Raw genomic sequence first — 20,262 nt, 5'->3', positions numbered from 1 at the left:
AAAGAGAATGATAGTGAGCTAAATGTTCATTAAGATAAGGTTTTTAAAGAAGTCATGATTAGGAATACAGATAAAAATTATAAGATACTTTCTACTGCTCCAAGCTCATATCCCAAAAGTTTTGGTTAGAAGTAACTTCTCAGAAGGGTGCCTGGGTGGCTCAGTAGGTTGAGCATCTGACTCGATTTTGGCTCAGGCCTGTGGTCTCTGGGTCGTGAGATTGAGCCCGGTATAGGGCTCCACGCTCAGTGGGGAGTCTGTTTGAGATTCTCTCTCTCCCTTTTCCTTTGCCCCTCCCTCACTTCTCTAAAATAAATTAAAAAAAAAAAAAGAAGTGACTTCTCAGAGCATCACTGAAATAAAGCAGACACTGGAAATAAAGATGTAACAAAAAATAAGCATAAAAGTTGATGTATCTTTCATGTTAGATCATAGAGGAACTTTGCATATATTTTAATATAGTTTCACTTTCAAAATTTTTTAATAAAGTTATTCTATAGTTCATGACACATTAATAGACTGAAGTTAAAAGGTTAATCCAAGACTGTATATCCAGGTATACCTGATATGAATGTTTCAACAGGAAAGGAAAAAAAAAAAAGACTTGGGTGGTAATAAATCATTTTTTGTATGAAACATTCCCAAAAAGTTCAGCTCATTAAATAGAACCTTGGCTTGTAGTCCAAGGATAAAGATGATAAAACTGAGACTATACTGTCTGTCCTAATTTGAAGAATGTACTAATTGATTTTAGGATTATCCTGGAGTAGGGAATATCTGACAGCCATTTTGGCCACTCAGCATCTTGGGTTCATGAATTGTGAACCTCCCATCTTTCAGTATAGATATGAAATACTTTTTTAAATTTTATTCATCCTCTCTTGTAACTTGGATGCTAACTATACCGCATAGGCTCCATCGATCATATGTGCCCATTTTGGATCCTGAACAAAATCTGATGACATAAGAAACCATGTATAATATAGAATTCATCCTGAGAATGGCAGCTGCCACATCCAGTTTCCACTGACAGCAATAAAACAGATCTGGAAGGACATACAAATACCCAGTATATTGGCATTGTCCATGGTGAAAACTATGGTGAGCAGAAATGGCACCTTCTACTCAAATCCTACTATGTCAAATCAATCTACTGTCTTGAACAGGTAGATGTGATAGAGAGAGGAAAGCTATTTCTAAATCCAAACTTCTCCTTTTTAGGTAACAGGAAATAAACTCTAGAATTTTCAAATAGTATTTTCCAAATTGGATTTTTGTTTGGTTGTTGCTGTTGTCATTGTTTAGAGTAATAATGAAGCTATTATATTAAGGTATGTTCCCTCTAAACCACCTTTGTTCAGAGTTTTGATCATGAATGGACGTTGTACCTCGTCAAACTTGTTCTGATTCTACTGAGATGACTGTACAGTTTTCATCCTTTCTATTCTTAATGTGATCTGTCACATTGATTGATTTCTTAATATTGAACCATCTGTACACCTCTGGAATAAATCTCACTTGATCATGGTTAATGATTTCTTTTAATGTATTGTTGGACTCAGTTTGCTAATATTTTGTTGAAAATTTTTGCATCTATGTTCATCAATTGACCTGTAGTTTTCTTTTTTTCTAAGTGTTTTTGTTTGGTTTTGATATCAAGGTAATGTTGGCCTCATAGAATGAATTTGGAAGCTTTCCTTCTTCTAATATTTTTTAAATAGTTTAAGAAGAATAGGTATTACTTCTTTAAATGTTTGGTAGAATTCACCTGTGAAGCCATTTGGTCCTGAACTTTTATTTGTTGGGAGTTTTTCTTTATTACTAATTCAATTTCATTGTTAGTAATCTATCTGTTAAAATTTCTATTTCTTCCTGATTCAGTTTTGAAAGTTTACATGCTTATGGAATTTATCCATTTCTTCTAGGTTGTCCAATTTTTGGCATACAAATTTTTATGACATTGTCTTATAATCCTTTGTATTTCTGTGATGTTGGTCATTATTCTCATTCTTCATTTCCATTTTTTTTATTTGATCCTTTCTCTTTTTCTTGATGAGCCTGGCTAAAGGTATATCAATTTTGCTTATCCTTCCAAAAAACCAGCTCCTGGTTTTATTGATCTTCTCTATTTTTTGGTCTCTATTTCATTCATTTCTGCTCTAATCTTTATTAATAATTTCTTTCCTTCTACTGCTTTTAGGCTTTGTTTGTTCTTTTTTAGATCCTTTAGGTGTAAGGTTAGGTTGTGTAGTTGAGATTTTTCTTATTTCATGAAGTTTATTGCTATAAACTTCCCTCTTAGAACAGTTTTGCTGCATCCCAGAGATTTTGGACCCTTGTGTTTTCATTATCTGTCTCCTTGTGTTTTTTATTTCATATTTAATATCTTGGTTGATGCTTTCAATTGTTTAATAGCATGTTATTTAGCCTCTATGTATTTTTGTTCTTTCCAGATTTTTTCTTGTGATTTCTAGTTTCATACCATTGTGGCTAGGAAAGGTGCATGATCTAATATCAATCTTTTTTAATTTATTGAGACTTGTTTTGTGGCCTAACATGTGAACTATTCTGGAGAATGTTCCACATGCTCTTGAAAAGAATATGCATTCTGCTGCTAAGAATTTAACAAAACAAAACATGAACGTAGGGGAAAGAAGAAAAAAAAGAGAGAGGGAGGCAAACTATAAGAGACTCTTAACTATAGAAAACAAACTCAGGGTTGCTGGAGGGGAGGTAGGCAGGGGACGGGCTAAATGGGTGATGGGTATTAAGGAGGGCACTTGCTATAATGAGCACTGGATGTTATATGTAAGTGATGAATCACTAAATAACACTCCTGAAACTAATACTACACTATATGTTAATTAACTAAAATTTAAATTAAAACTTGAAATAAAAAAAACTTAGAGAAACTGATAAAAATAAATTGTATCTATTAATAATACCCTGTGACAACAGGTGTAGTTTAGGACTGCCTGGAATAAATGTGGATGCAGAGTGACTGATAATGTAGAAGAGGACAGGAAGATATTCCATCTAACAAAGAAGTATAGGGGCGCCTGGGTGGCATAGCGGTTAAAGCGTCTGCCTTCGGCTCAGGGCGTGATCCCGGCATTATGGGATCGAGCCCCACGTCAGGCTCCTCTGCTGTGAGCCTGCTTCTTCCTCTCCCACTCCCCCTGCTTGTGTTCCCTCTCTCGCTGGCTGTCTCTATCTCTGTCGAGTAAAGAAATAAAATCTTTAAAAAAAAAAAAAAAAGAAGTATAAAAGGCCCTATGCCTGAGAGGGAGAAGAAGTAAGCATTCATATATGAGTAATCCATTTCACCTTTCAAGCTAAAAATCCAAGTGTGGCTGGTTGGGAAAAAAAGGACACAGAAAGGCAGATAATTCAAAGATTCTCCAAGTATAGACTAAACTTGCTCCCAGCTTCTTAGGGAATAATCTAGGAAAATTGACAGTCTCTTAAAAAGACCTTCATATTTTGCACTGTGCTGGAAAAACATAATATCCTTCGGTGGTGTCTGGACATTGATTGAAGATAATAGGTCTGTGTAGATAGACCTTAAGTGGTTTCCAAATTGCCCACAGGTTGAATTAGCAGTGTAGGAAAATCAGAAGTCTCAACTTGTCTCAGAGAAGTACATGAAAAACGTTACCATTTTAGCACTTAACCAGAAAAAGGAGGAGTCAGGATGATGAGGCTATAGATATTAAGGAACTCAGAGATGTTGTGACAGAAGCCATGGATTTAGCAAGGTATATCAGGTTCCCACTCAAAAGAACTACCTAGAACCATGTACCTCAACACCAGGAATATGACCATTTAAATAGTACACTGCACTAGCAAGTGAAGGCCAAGCATGTAGGCTTCAAGCCATATGGATAAATAAGTGCCCCTTGTTGTAGGAACCACCTGGGAAAGAATGAGAAGATGTGATTCAAAGACAGAAAATTAACACTGATATGTTTTAGCTCAACAGTTAATATAGCATTCAGATACCGTGTGTTAAACTCAAAGAAACGATTTTAACCCAGGAAGATCTGGATAGTCTTTAATAGCAGGTTCTTTTTTCTTTGTCTTCAGCAGAAGTAGGGGTTCAAAGATAAAAAAAAAAAACTTGCAGATAATACAATTCTTTGCTAATATGAACAACAGTGTATAAAATTCAACCCTATCTCATGCAGTGATTTAATTTTTTAAACAAGTTTCCACTTTTAGATAAATATCAAACATAAGGCAAGTAATTTGATCTCTGTTTAATAGGTAAGAAAACAGATATATAAGTAAAATGACCTGAATGCTCATATGACTACTGTTCAGCACAGCTGGGACTCACACGTACACTCCCAATCTTTAGTTCTTCTAACTAAACCAGTGAGAAACAATCTGAAACTCAAAGAGTATATGTGACCTAAGTATGTTCTCAAAAAGGCCTTTGATCTAACCTCAGACATTCAATTCATATTAAAGATAGGGGAATTGATGGCCTTTTCAGGAAAATAACTTAGCCCTATTTACACATAAAATAAGTGTAGATCTAGTGTAGGACAGGTTGCAGATACAGAAATCAACAATCAAGTGAGGAGTGTAAGCACTTGCTAGCATGGATTCCTAGAAGACCCTAGTGTCTTTTTTTTTTTAAAGATTTTATTTATTTATTTATTTGACAGAGAGAGACAGCCAGAGAGAGAGGGACCACAAGCAGGGGGAGGAGGAGAAGAAGAAGCAGGCTCCCAGCAGAGAAGCCTGATGTGGGGCTCGGTCCCATAATGCCGGGATCATGCCCTGAGCTGAAGGCAGCCGCTTAACGACTGAGCCACCCAGGCGCCCCGACCCTAGTGTCCTTGAATAGTGAATCTCAGTCTGCGTGGTCTGTCAGAGGTGTCAAAGTATACATGATCTTTTGGGAATATATGGCCAGATCACAGATGGATTCCTCCCTGGAGAAGGATAATAGTGAGATAAGTATGTGACCAGGGAATAAAGAGAATAAGATGGATAGCAAAAGTCTAATCAGGGTCTGTGGCAGGATAAGAACCAGACGCAACCTAAATCTAGCACGAAGTACTCCAAGAGTTGTGCCTTTTGTTGGGATACTGGGGAGAGGGGTTAGATGAAAAGGAGCAAGGAGATGAAATTCTGAAGGTTTGTCATATAATGCCATAAAAGTGTAAATTATTATTATACTCCTTTTATGCAATATTACCAATAATACAATTCAGACATTCAAGAATACAAAATTAAAATTCAAGCACAAAGAAGCATGAACACAAGTAATGTTTGGCATTTTAATAATTAAGAATTACACTCAAAAACGGGCAAAATACAACTTGATTAAAGCATGTCTTAACACTAAAATCATTCAAGGAAGAATAAAACCATCATGCAAGCTATTGTGGTTTCTGAAAGTTTGGCCAAAAATGAAAATTTATAGAAAACAATAAAAGAATGTTAAGCATAGTTGCACTTTTATATTTTCTAACAAACTGTTACATATTTTTTAAGTGGCCCATAAACATTTTGTTTTACCTTTCTTGAATTATATACCAGAAGTTCCTCAACACTGTCCCAGACCCATGCAAAAACCCCCAGGAAGAATGGAAAAGGGTGTTGACAGTAGAAATTACGGAAATTGAGTCCAAAACTAGGGGTGTCAAATATTCATTTGGGGGTAAATTCCAGTGAGTTTTTATTCATTATCTCATATAAGTTTCACAATATTAAAAAAAGGCAGATCATTGTGGCTATACTTTATATATGAGAAATTGTTTAAGGTCCATGTTTACAGATGTCAAAGTTAGCATTTAAACCCAAGTTTGGGGATACCTGGGTGGCTCAGTCTGTTAAGTATCTGTCTTCACTCAGGTCATGATCCCAGGGTCCTGGGATCGAATCCCACATCAAGCTCCTTGCTCAGCAGGGAGCCTGTTTCTTCCTCTGCCTGCTGTTCCCCCCTACTTGTGCACTCTCTTTCTCTCCCTCTGACAAGTAAATAAATAAATAAAATCTAAAGAAAACCCCAAACAACAACAAAAACCCATAAAAATGAATAAATAAATAAACCCAAGTTTGACTACAATGGCTGAGTTTTTTCCTCTAACTACACTTTATATCTCCTATAAATTTATGTTGTAATTAAACGTTTAGTTTAGTAATAATCTTTATAGGTTTAAAATAAACAAAATAATTTTTATGAATATTTCCAAATGAATCTTTTACAACATAACTGTTGAAAACCTTTCAAGATTTATCTCAGAAATAAAACCAATATTTCTACTTATATTATTAAAAAATGAATGGTTAAAATCATTTTGAGGTGGTTTTGATGGCCTCTTTACCTGCCCAACTGCTCTGTCTCTTTCCAGAGAGGTCAGCATTTTCTGCTTCAGTAAAGCGTGATGCTTCTCAATTAACACCCTGATAGTCGGTTCATACGATGCATAATGTAACTTTAACCTATGAAAAATAAAGGGCATCTTAAAAGGTAATTGAGTTAAATCAGTGATTTCCATCTAACATCTAAACACTTCTCTCTCTCTCTCTCTCTCTCTTTTTGCAGTCAAATAAAAAATGAATAACCATATAAAGGTCAACATAACAAGCCAAGAATTGCCAGAAATACTACTTGGTATGCTACTTCCCTAAACATGGTAGAAACAAGGAAGTCAGATTTCTTTTGAGTTAACTAGTTTTCTACTTCCTACCAACAGTTTTGTTATATTCAAGCACATAGTCAGAAGATTGCTATTCACTGAGAGAAAAACTTGCAGTTTCTTTAATCAATTCAGAAACAATTGTCAAAAAGACAACAGCTGCAAATAATGGAAGATTAAACAGAAAGAGTGTCATTCACATCAAAATAAAGGATGGTCTTGAAAACAAGTTTGATTAACTTGTATTAAGAAAATTAAGTAAAAAAATATTTCATTATCTCATAGGAGAAATAATTCAACTCAACATATAAGCACCTTTAAGAAACTGTTTTATTTGAAAATGCCTTCAAAATATATTTTTTTAACCTTTTTTACTTAAGTGTAATTTACCTGGAATAAGACATACAGAGCTTAAATGTTATAGTTCAGAGTTTTCAGAAATATGCATGCCCAGGTAGTCCACATTATTATCAAAATATAGAGCATTTCTAATGCCTCAGGAAATTCTAGAACTTCATATATTTGGAATCATAGAATATTTTCTCTTATGTAACAACCAACATCACAGAAATACAAACAATTTTAAGAGATTATGAAAAACTATATGCCAACAAATTGGATAACCTGGAAGAAATGGATAAATTCCTAGAAACATAAACTGTGAAAACTGAAACAGGAAGAAGTAGAAAATTTGAACATATTGATAACAGCAAAGAAACTGAATCAATAATCAAAAAACTCCCAAAAAGAAAAAGCCCAGAACCAGATGGCTTCCTAGGCAAATTCTACTAAACAGTTAAGAAGTTAATACCTATTCTTCTCAAACTATTACAAAAAATAGAAAAGGAAGGAAAAATTCCAAATTCATTCCATGAGGCCAGAAACTGGCTTCGTTCACTCAGCATAATGTTTTTTAGATTCTTCCAGGCTGTTGTGTATATCAGTAATCCATTTCTTTTTATTGTGAGTCATATTCCCTTGCATGTATATTCTACCATGTGTTTATTCAATATTCTGCTGATGAAGAATGATTTGTTTTTAACTTGGGGCCACTATGAATAAGGTTGCTATGAACATTCTTACACAAGTCATAGAAGATATTTTTTGGTTCTCTTTCTCTTGGAAAAAATACCTAGGAGTTGAATTGCTGGGTTTTAATTTACACTTCCAACAGCAATATATGACAGCCTTGGTTACTCTACCTCTCTGGCAACATTTGGTGATTAGTCTATCTAGTCTTGTCAATTTTATTGTCAACTTAATCAGTTTTATTATGTTTTCAAACCAACATATGATTTCATTTATTTTTGTATATTTGTTCATTTTTCTTTATTCCTTTGCTAGCTTATTGGTTTCTGATCTTTTTATTATTTCATTTCTTTTTCTTTCTCTGCATTTAATTGGGTTTTTTTTTTGAGCACCTAAGGTACAAGATTATATTATTAGTATAAAATTTTCTTCTCTAATATAAGCATTTAAAACTATCAATTCAAAAAAATAAAAAAATTTAACTATCAATTTTGCCTTAAGCACTGCTTTGGCTGCATCCCACTATTTTTAATATGCTGCATCTTCAGCCATTCATATCGAAATACTTTCTCACTTCCTTCTTTGACTCATGGACTATTTAGAACTATTTTACTTAATTGCCAAATATTTGGGAATTTTCCAGAGAGCTTTTTGTCATTGATTTTTAATTTCGTTGTGGTCAGAGAATGTATTTTGTATGACATCAATTCTTTGAAATGTATAGAGACTTGTTTTATGCCTGAGCACATAACCTATTTTGTGCACATGAAAAGTCCAAAGTAGAATTCAAGAAATGTCAATTACACTCAATTAATTGATGCCTTATTCTATAGACTTAAGAGACTTTTTGCCTATTTTTCTAATAATTGCTAAAAGAGGAATGCTAAAATCTCCAATTGTAACTGTAGAAATATCTATTTTTACGTTTTATCAGATTTTGCTTCATATATTTTGAAGCTCTTATATTAGAGTCATGCATATTATGATGTCCTGATAGACTCTTTATCTTATTGAAATGGCCTTTTTTTCTCTGATTCTCAGTATGACCCTGTATCCTTCCTTTCTCTTTAGGTCCGGTAGGCATGCAGAGGTGGCTCTCTTTCCCTAGAGAGAGCTAACACTTTAGCTGTGCTGAGTAGAGGTATTTTCCCCAAAAGGTAAATGATGCCCTCCTGAAGTCGGCCCTACCTCCTCCTCTCCTAACTGCCTAGCTAATGGTTTGGTAAGGGAGAAAAGAAAATATACATCCAAACTGCTGTAAGAATTAATCATATATGAGCAAGAACCAAAAAAGCACCCCAGAGGCTGGATTTTGAGATGCTAAAAAGGGCTGTAACCTAAGACTGGATAAACAAAAATTTACTTAAGATGCTGGATTTTACAAGTACTGAAACAAGTATTCCAATAGATGTAATAAAGTCACTGCTGAGGTGACTCTTAGAAACTTAGAAAAAGTGATAGCTAACACTCAGAAAAGTGAAAATGTCTTGAGTTGCCCTACTGACAAAGAGTAGAAAAGGAACTCTATAACACCACAGCAATTATACACTGTGACAACTCCCGTTCTTCCACAAAATTACCTATACCATTTACTTGTGTGACTATGTACTGGGAAAAGATATTTTAAGAAGTTATTATTAATATCCACAAACCCAGAGTGACATCACAGCCCCTATGTTAGAAAGGGATTTACAGAGGCCAGAAAATAAGTAGCAACATGGCTAAGGTCTGGCTCAAAGTGGGCTTATTTGGTCCATGTACCCACCCAATGATCAATCCCAGATTCCTTGAATAAATAATTTTAACTGATATATGAGGCAGCTGGAGTAAGCTATCAAAGTTGAGAAAGTTCACTCCAGTATCTTCTTCTGACAATAGGATAGACTACTTGAAATTGCCTCACAGGCACAATTCTGTTAATTTTTTTAGTCTTTTTTTTTTTTTTTTTTTTTTTTTTTTTGGTCTGAGGCTCTGTTAACTCTTTTCAGCTTCTTAGTGAATTTTTTGTTGCAAATACGTTTTTCAGTTTGAGGACATCCATTTGGTTCTTTGTTTATAGTTCTCATTTCACTTCTGCTATTTCCCAACTGTTCACTCATTATATTCATTATTTTCTTTAAAATTCTAAATATTTCATAAGAGCTGTTTTAAAGTCTTCATCTACTAATTCCGTTATTTCTGTCATTTCTGGGTCTATTTCTACTTTTTCCTGGATGTGGGACACATTTTCCTACTTCTATATATGTTATATATTTTATCATATGTTGGACATATATTTATCTGAACTTTGTTCTCTTCAAGTTTTGTTCTGGCAGACAGTTAATTTACTAATGGGCAGTTTGAGCTTTTCAAAGCTTACTTTTAATCTTTTATTAAGGCAAGTTTAAAGTAGTTCCTTCTCTAGGGCTAGAATAGCTCTGTTCCTATGCCATGGTTCATCAAGATTCTTTTTTTTTTTTTTTTAAGATTTTATTTATTGGAGAGAAAGAGTGAGAGAGAGCATGAGTGGGGTGGGGTAGAGGGAGAAGTAGGCTCCCCACCGAGCAGGGAACCTGATGTGGGGCTTGATCCCAGGACCCTGGGATCATGACCTGAGCTGAAGACAGACACTTAACCAACTGAGTCACCCAGGTTTACCAACGGTCTTAACTGAATGAGGTTCCTCCACTGTAGCTGGTCAGAACTCCTTTATCTGCAAACTCTGAAATCTCCATTTAGTTCCCAGTTTCCCAGCAGCATCATTCTCTCGCTATTCCACAACTTAGTACTTGGTCAAAGATTAAAGGGAACTACTACAAATATTTCTTAAATTCCTTTCATGCACCTCCCACCTTTTGTGTATCCTATCCCGCAAATTCCAGTTCCCTCAGCAGCCCTGAGATCAGTTAATCTCTGCCTCATCAGTTAATCAAGACTACTGTGCTCTGACTGTGTTCTACTTTGTTACACTACTGTCTGAATAGTACATCTGGGCCAAAATCTGAAGTGACCATGCCACTCATTCTGAATGGTTCCCTTCTCTTAAGCATCACAGTCCGACTCTGCCAATTTTCTAACATCTGAAAAAAACAGCTCCCAAAAATTTTATTCAGTTTTGTAGTTCATTACAGTTGAAGAGCTCATCTATTACCAGCTGGAAAGCTAGTTTTATACCAGTTACTCTGACATGGCTGCAAGCAGAAAAGCATCCAAATAATTTTAAATGTTTTTCTATTAAAAAAATAAGAGGACACCTGGGTGGTTCAGTCGGTTAAGCCTGACTTCAACTCAGGTCATGATCTCGGCATCCTAGAATGGAGCTCCAAGTCAGGCTCTATGCTCATCAGGGAGTCCTCTCGTCCTCCCCTGCTCCCTTTCCTCTCCTCCCCCACCTGTGTGGCTCTCTCTCAAATAAAAAAAAAAAATCTTTAAAAAAATAAAAGGAGTCCTTGTTTTGCACAGTATTTTCATGAAAGTATAAAAGTCATTGATTTGTAGTCATATTTATCTTAACATAATTTATTATTATACCTCACTGCTGAAAGCAATAAAACCTAAGCACTAAAGTTACATATACATTTGATATATATATAATGTGTATTAAAATTCAACCATATTCAGCAAAGCATGAGAGAGTATTAAGACAAGAATGTTAAGTAGTATGCACAATTCTATCCCCCATTCCATTTAATGTGCTTAACATATATACACTTTGCTCTTTACCATACACTTCCATGAATATTATATATTTATAAACTCATATTCAGGTACAGAGTTATATACACAAAACAATGTGTACTGTAATTTGTGGACAAACTGAAGGATTGTTATTATTGATGGAACAATTTTTCCTGTATTTACTAATTTTACCATCTAATTCATTCATGGACTATGACTTGATAATCCTCTATCCCAAGAATTAGCATCATGTAGAACACCACTGGAATATAACAAGGAAAAAATATCCAAAAAAAAAAAAACTTCTGTTGGCAAGGATACAGAGAAACATGAACCCTCTTACACTGATGGTGGGAATGCAAACTGGTGCAGCCATTCTGGAAAACAGTATGGAGGTTCCTCAAGAAGTTAAAAATAGAACTACCTTATGACCTAGCAATTACACTCCTAGGTATTTACCTAAAGAATACAAAAATACTGATTCTAAGGGGCACATGCACCCTGATGTTTATAGCAGCACTATCAACAACAGCCAAATTATGGAAAGAGCCCAAATGTTCATCAACTGGTGAATGGATAAAGATGTGTTGTGTGCGCACAGACACACACACAAACGGAATATCACTCAGCCTCAAAAAGAATGAAATCTTGACATTTGCAACAACGTGGATGGAACTGGAGTGTATTATGCTAAGCAAAATAAGTCAATCAGAGAAGGACAAATACCACAGGACTTCATTCATATGGAATTTAAGAAATAGAACAGATGAACATAGGGGAAGGGGGAAAAAAGAGAGAGGGAGGAAACCATAAGAGACTCTTAACTACAGAAAACAAACTGACATTTCCTGGAGGGGAGTTAGGCTAAATGGATGATGGATATTAAGGAGGACGCTTGTGGTGATGAGCACTGGGTGTTATATATAAGTGATGAATCACTAAATTCTACTCCTAAAACCAATATCACACTATATGTTAACTAACTAGAATTTAAATAAAAACTTGAAACAAACAAAAACCTTCTGTTTAGTCAGTCTGAAAGAGTGTGTCTAAGTTCCATAAGTAGCTCATAATTCATCTGCTTATAAGTTCTAACTTTTGATATTGATAATTCTGAAAATAAGTAAATTCATAAGATACTCATGTTAAATGAGAACTACTATAAAGTTGATAGGTAAAATCAACTACGTATCCACTTAATTAAACAATTTACAGAAAAAATTAAGACTGATGTTTTGTAGTTTACAGCGAAAGGAATATAGATATATAACTGAAATATTTGGGTAAAATATTAACATAGAGAACTTAGACTCTAATTTAGCCTCGCATGAAAACCACTCTTTCCTTATACTTGATTTATTATGCAATGGTATAACTACCAGACAAGGTGTTCACCAGTGATTAACTTCATCTCTAGTTTTTTTGTGACTCTAATGATATCATTGAAATTTTGCTTTAGGTCCTTAGAAAACACAAGTGATTCAGTCAAATGGTTAAATGGAGACATTATTCTTAATGATTAAATGTGGAAATAAAGGCTAGCTGAATACACAAATGTTAATTTCATTACAGTGTAACGTGGATTTCTTCATCAGGACCCATAAAGATTACAAAAAGTATAATGCGAAAATGCTGAATTTTTACATGAAATGAATTACAATAGCATTCCCTTTAAACATACTAGGAAATTTAACAAGTATGATACATTTTTAAACATGGGCTAGAGACTCAAGAAAAAAAAAAAACAATTAAAAAAACTCAAACAATTTACTAAAGAGTAGAATACCCAAGCAGCAACAGTAAACAATCATCTTATTTCAGCTGCCACAACTGGATACAAACGTGTTCTTAAACTGTTTTGTACCCAAGTAACTGAAGTACTGAAACCTGTTTGAATTAGCACAGATAGTGGGAATAGAGTCAAACCTGTGATTTTTTTCCATGAAAGAATGTGCTGTGATTCAAACTCACTTATTGTATGTGTGTGTGCATACACACACAAACTAGTAAAATACCTCTGGGCTTTTCATCTGGATAAATGGGTGGCTCACCCTAATGAAGGCACAACAATTATTTATCTTTGGATAAGAAAAAGCTTAGCTGGGGCGCCTGGGTGGCTAAGTCGTTAAGCATCTGCCTTCAGCTCAGGGCGTGATCCCAGAGTCCTGGGATCGAGCCCCACATCAGGCTCTTCCGCTGGGGAGCCTGCTTCTTCCTCTCCCACTCCCCCTGCTTGTGTTCCCTCTGTCGCTGGCTGTCTCTCTGCCAAATAAATAAATAAAATTTAAAAAAAAAAAAGAAAGAAAGAAAGAAAAAGCTTAGCTATAGCTACCTTTAAAGGACTTCTACATGACCAGTAGGAACCACAGGCCCTATATTGTCCTGAGTGCAGAACAATTCCCAAATTTAAAGAATGTATTTTTTTTTAAGATTTTATTTATTTGACAAAGAGAGACAGCGAGAGAAGGAACATAAGCAAGGGGTGTGTGAGAGGGAGAAGCAGGCTTCTCGCCGAGCAGGGAACCTGATACGGGGCTCGATCCCAGGACCTGAGCCAAAGGCAGATGCTTAATGGCTGAGCCACCCAGGCACCCCTAAATCATGTGTTTTAAAATAAAATACAATATACAGTTCTGAAAGACCTGTATAAAAATGCAAAAGGGAAATCTAGATAAAGTAGTATATATTCAACATACACTTTCCATGTTACGGTACATGCAAAAAAATTACCATGTATTATGTTCAATGTTGTGTATCAAGTATTTATACATATTGATCCAAAATATATTATCAACATTGTTAAGGATAAGAAACAAAACAGAGTGGACATCTATAGGTAAGCGGTGAAGCCAGGCTTCCAATGTTTACAAGACACCAAAATCCAAGGTCCTTCCATTATACTGTACTACTTCTCAGTTACTGTTTAAGTTAAAAGGGTAACAAATCATTTTGAACATTTCTTCTGAATTTCTCTGGACTGACAACAATTTTATGAACCAAAAAATGCAAACCAAAATATTAGACCAAAAGAACTGGTTAATGTCAAAGAATAAACATTCTCAAGATCCTTTTTTTTAAGTTAATGCAATGTCCCTCTAAATGGTGCTTTATTCCTACAGACACTTAAGAAAAGTAAGAAAAACTCTAGTTTCTACAATTTATTAAGTTTAAGTACATTGATTCTGAAGCTTAATGGGACTGCTATAATTTAGAAATCATAATAGCCACAATAACCATAATCACCTACAAAATACAGCAACTGTTATTACCATCCCTAAACTGTGTTGTCCCATACAGTAGCTATAGCTAAATGTGGCTATTTAAACTTAATTAAATAAAATTAGAAATGGGGTGCCTAGGTGGCACAGTCAGTTACGCATCTGCTTTCCGCTCAGGTCATGATCCCAGAGTCTTGGGATCAAGTCCCACGTTGGGCTCTCTGCTCAGCGGGAAGCCTGCTTCTCCCTCTCCCTCTGCCTGCCATTCCCCCTACTTGTGTACTTTCTGTCAAATAAATAAAATCTTAAATAAATAAATAAAATTAGAAATCTTATCCCTTAGTTGTGCTAGTCACATGGCCAATGTTTAACAGCACATGTGACTTAGTAGCTATTTTATTAGACAGTACACATATAGAATATTTACAAAATCACAGAAACTTCTACTGGAAAGCACTGCCCTAGAACAAATAAAGGAAAATTTTCGTTAAGGATTATAAATTATTTTCTTGGTTTTTGTTTTATTTTGAGGGGCAGTTTCTTTCTTCAATTTGGAAGTAGGAGAGCAAGGGAGGAGGGAAAATAAAACTGAGTAATATTTTTTAAATAATTTCTAAAAACCTTTGCATAAATCCAAGGTCATTCAGTACATACCCTCCCTCCACCTCACCCTTGTCAAGCAGCCTTTGCAATTATTCTCTATGCATACAATATGGTGAATATGCCATATTCCTTTATGATTTGGTGCCTTTGCACAGTATGTACTGCCTGTCCAGAGCACCCTGCTCCCTCTCCCTCTGTTAACTTATACTTCAGAATTCCTCTAGAAATAGGTCCCTGAACCTTATCACTTCCCAGTCCGCTTAGGATGACCACCCTTGGTTGGCACAGCAACAATGCAGAATATTTCAGTTTAACTCCTCCCCTATCACACATCCTAGTAGTCTCTGGGAACCTTGACAGCAAGGGCCTAAACTTTCTTATCTTTGTATTTCAAACACATAGTATAGTCTGGCATACAGTAAATAATAAATGTTGAATGATTATTTTACCTCAAACCTTCTGCAATAGCCAAGTTACTTAACATTAATTAAATAACTCTTTAATAAATATGGCAACAAATATTAGCAGCTTACCCTTTGAGGTCATTAATTAATTTGTTTTTTTCCTGGACTATTCGCTTATGGTGCATTCGGTGAAAATCACGTTCTTTTTGAGTTTTCAGCAGATCTTCTCTAGCCTTGCTGAAAATAATAATTTTAAAAATCACTGCTAATTCCAGAAAAGCATTTGACAAAGTACAACGTCTATTCATGATAAAAACCCTTAACAAAGTAGGTTTAAAGGGAACATAACTCAACATAATAAAGGTCATATATGAAAAATCCACAGCTAATATCAACCAAATTGGGGAAAAACTGAGAGCTTTTCGTATATGATCAGGAACAAGACTGGGGTGTCCACTCTCACCACTTTTATTCAACATTGTATTTTAAGTCCTAGCCACAGCAATCAGAAAACAAAAAGAAATAAAAGGCACTCAAATCGGCAGGGAAGAAGTCAAATTTTCACTATTTGCAGATGACATAATATTCCAGATAAAAAATCCCAAGGACTCCACCAAAAAACTGCTAGAACCAGTAGATGAATTCAGTAAAGTCACAGGATACAAAATCAATGTACAGAAATTTGTTGCATTTGTATACACGAATAATGAAGAGGCAGAAAAACAAATTAAGGAATCAATCTCATTTACAATTGCACTAAAACCATAAGATACTTAGGAATAAACCTAACCAAAGAGGTGAGAGATCTGTACTCTGAAAACCATAAAACACTGATGAAAGAAACTGAAGATGACACAAAGAAATGGAAAGACATTCCATGCATTCATGGATTGGAAGAACAAATATTATTAAAATGTCTGCCAAAGCAATCTACACATTTAACGCAATCCCCATCAAAAAACCAATAGCATTTGTCACAGAGCTAGGATAAAAAAATCCTAAAACTTATATAGAATCACAAAAGAAAACAAATAGCCAAAGCAACCTTGAAAAAGAAAAGCAAAGCTGGAGGCATCACAATTCTGGACTTCTTATATTACAAAGCTGTTGTAATCCGAACTATGGTACTGGCACAAAAATAGACACACAGATCAATGAAAGAGAATAGAAACCTCAGAAATGAACTGACAACCAAATGGTCAATTAATCTTCCATAATGCAGGAAAGAATATTCAATGGGAAAGAGACCGTCTCTTTAACAAACGGTGTTGGGAAAAGTTGACAGCAACGTGCAAAAGAATGAAACTGGACCACTTTCTTACACCATACACAAAAATAAATTCAAAATGGATGAAAGGCTTAAAAGTGAAACCTGAAACCATAAAAATCCTAGAGGAGAACACAGGCAATAACCTCTTTGACATTGGCCATAGCGACTTTTTCTAATAGGTCTCCTGAGGCAAGGGAAACAAAGGCAAAAATAAACTATAGGGACTTCATCAAAATAAAAAGCTTCTGCACAGTGAAGGAAACAATCAGCAAAACTAAAAGGCAACCTTCAGAATGGGAGAAGATATTTGCAAATGATACATCTGATAAATGATTAGTATCCAAAATATATAAAGAATTTATACAACTCAACACCTAAGAAACAAATAATCCAGTTAAAAAATGGGCAGAAGACATGAAAAGACATTTTTCCAAAGAAGACACACAGATGGCCAACAGACACAAGAAAAGATTCTCAACATCACTGATCATCAGGGCAACGTGAACCAAAACTACACTGAGATATCACCTCACATCTGTCCAAATGGCTAAAATCAACAATATAAGAAATAAAAGGTGTTGGCAAGGATATGGAGAAAGGGGAATCCTCTTGTACTGTTGGTGGGAATGCAAACTGGCGCAGCCACTCTGTAAAACAATATGGAGGACCTCAAAAAGTTAAAAATAGAACTACCCTACAATCCATCAGCTGAACTATTAGGTATTTACCTAATGAATACAAAACACTAATTTAAAGGTACACATGCCCCGTGATGTTTATATAGCAGCATTATCTACAATAGTCAAGTTATGGAAACAACCCAAACATCCATTTATTGATGAATGGTTACAGATGATGTGATACATATTTGCAATGGAATATTACTCAGCCCTAAAAAAAAACAATGAAATCTTACCATTTGCAACAACATGGATGGAGCTAGAGGATATCATGCTAGGTGAAATAGAGAAAGACAAAATACCATATGATTTCACTCATATGTGGACTCTAAGAAATAAAACAAAGGAGCAAAGGGAAAAAAAGAGAGACTCTTAACTATAAAGATCAAACAGATGATTACCAGACAAGAGATGGGTGAGGGGATGGGTTAAATAGGTGATGGGAATTAAGGAGTGCATTTGTCGTGATGAGAACCAGATGTTGTATGGAAGTGCTGAATCACTATATTGTAGACCTGAAAACTAACATTACACTGTATGTTAGCTGACTGGAATTTAAATAAAAACTTTTTTAAAATCACTCCTCATTACTTTCCAAAAAAAAGTAATCAGTTCAAATACAGTACTGAATAATTCTAAAGATAATTAAAAAAAAAAAAAGATTCCATTATAATTCACACTGAAGGATTCTAAGCAACATAGTGCCTATGGGGTTGGGAGATGAATGGCCACTACCTATAGCTTCAAAAATATTCATTCGCAATTCATTAAAGTAACAGGAAATTAAATATATGCTGCCAAAATAATTTATAATCCATCTACTTTCAAAATGAGTTTGTTTACAAAATTGAAATACATACTTAAAACAGGATAATTCAAAATAATTACAAATAAAGGAAAAGACATACAAAATTTAATTCTGAATTTGCTTGAATATATGGTTAAAATACAACGTATTGGGATACTTAGTTCTGATAATTGTGAAAAAGAAAGCATATATGTTCTGGGAAACCCAGATGTTATTCTGGTAATGCACATGAGAAATATGTACCACCTGTAGATCACATTAGTAGAATAATTGGTAACTTGATGAGAAAGTTTCTTCTGTATCGGTGTTGTAATACAGAAGCATTCTTCAACTGGATATACCTTCTGCAAACCCCTGATAGAAAGCAAACAAGGGTATTCTTTCTAAGCCTAGGCTGTGGGTAAAAAATTAATGGGAATGTTTCACCTATCTCCACAATACATTAGTTTCAATATAATAATGTAAAATGTAATTATAATGAAAAAGTAGCTATGTAACAGTCTTAGTTAACTGACAAAGTGCTACTGCATTGAGACGCCCATGTTCTGAAAAATGGGTGCACTGAATTCAGGTGCTTACATTTCATAAGAGGTCACAGTGGAATAAATCTGCTTCTCTGTATCACAGAATTTCAAAATACAGATTCACATAAAAATAAGTGCAAAAAATATATATTTCTGCATGAAGAGCTATGTCAAAGCAATCCCCGAGGAGTAGAGACTGGAATGCTGTCAAAGAAGCAGGATGAGGTTAGGTTTTCAGGCCCCTAATGGGGCATATTGTGATCAGTGAGACTTCTTACTGCAAGATGAAGCCCCATGCGGCATATGGCGAAAATGTCTCATCCATTCTTCCAAGTTTCTTTCTTCCTGTCTCCTCAAATCGTCAAACCTCCTGCATTTTTTAACGTGAACTTTTTTTGGACATGTTCTTTATTTTACTGCCAATGTTGCAGTTTTTTTAAAAAAGGAAAGCCCAAGTTATATCTCTTTGGAAATGTGAACAAAGCCTAACTCTTCAACACTCAATATTCCATTTTCTGAGTGTATTCTGAATATATGTATTTAGTTGTAGTTCCTCATTACTAAAAAGACTAATATAGCACATTTGTCTAAGCAGCAGACATTCAATTGAATCCTTTAAGGCTGAAAATGTACATAGATATCCTTCCAGACAGGAAATGATAACATATCAAGTTTATAATAAAAACAATTTTAATAAAAAAAAGTTGTAGTTTTTATCACAAGTATATAAACAACAGGTCACAATCCTCAAAGGCTACTACCACCATCTAACCCTCAACTTCATTTCAATGCCAACAAATTTGAAGGTACAAGAAATGGTTGCCTGAAATATTCACTCTTGAAAAATCATATGAGGAATATGCCAATTACGAGATGAACAAACCATGTATTCTGTCCAGGTTTTAACCCTAATGAAGATGGACCAAAAATGAGGGAATACCTCTGCCACCATGTGCCTAATGAATAGTGAGTGAAGAGGAGGACAGACTTTAAGTAGAGTGATTTAAAAAGATAAGAGGCTGGGGTGCCTGGGTAGCGCAGTTGTTAAGCATCTGCCTTCGGCTCAGGGCGTGATCCCGGGCGTTCCGGGATCGAGTACCACATCGGGCTCCAACGCTGGGAGCCTGCGTCTTCCTCTCCCACTCCCCCTGCTTGTGTTCCCTCTCTCGCTGGCTGTCTCTGTCTCATAAATAAATAAAATCTTAAAAAAAAAAAAAAGATAAGAGGCTGAGTTGATATTTTGTTGTGAAAACACAAGAATACCATCAGAATTCTCATTCATTTTTAAAGTGGTTTACATACCTTCTTGCACATAAAAATACTCAATAAATGTTACTGTTATCATCACATCACTATTATTATTTAGCACAGCAGAACAGATATATTCAATTTCTGTAAAACAGATATACTCAA

The 20,262-nt window shown here is 35.0% G+C and overlaps 1 protein-coding gene across 1 annotated transcript in view; it reads right to left on the bottom strand.

Moving 5' to 3' along the window:
• SPAG16 (sperm associated antigen 16) overlaps positions 1-20,262 on the bottom strand; it is a 964,037-nt gene that overhangs the window by 902,609 nt on the left and 41,166 nt on the right. Inside the window, exons 6-7 of the mRNA XM_034655122.1 lie at positions 15,697-15,804; positions 6,342-6,459 (exon numbers count right to left, since the gene is read on the bottom strand). Coding sequence (XP_034511013.1) covers positions 6,342-6,459; positions 15,697-15,804 — 226 coding nt within the window. The remainder of the gene's footprint in view (positions 1-6,341; positions 6,460-15,696; positions 15,805-20,262) is intronic.

The sequence above is a fragment of the Ailuropoda melanoleuca genome, chromosome 2, assembly GCF_002007445.2.
Source record: "Ailuropoda melanoleuca isolate Jingjing chromosome 2, ASM200744v2, whole genome shotgun sequence".
NCBI lineage: Eukaryota > Metazoa > Chordata > Mammalia > Carnivora > Ursidae > Ailuropoda > Ailuropoda melanoleuca.
This window is presented reverse-complemented; position numbering and strand designations above follow the sequence as displayed.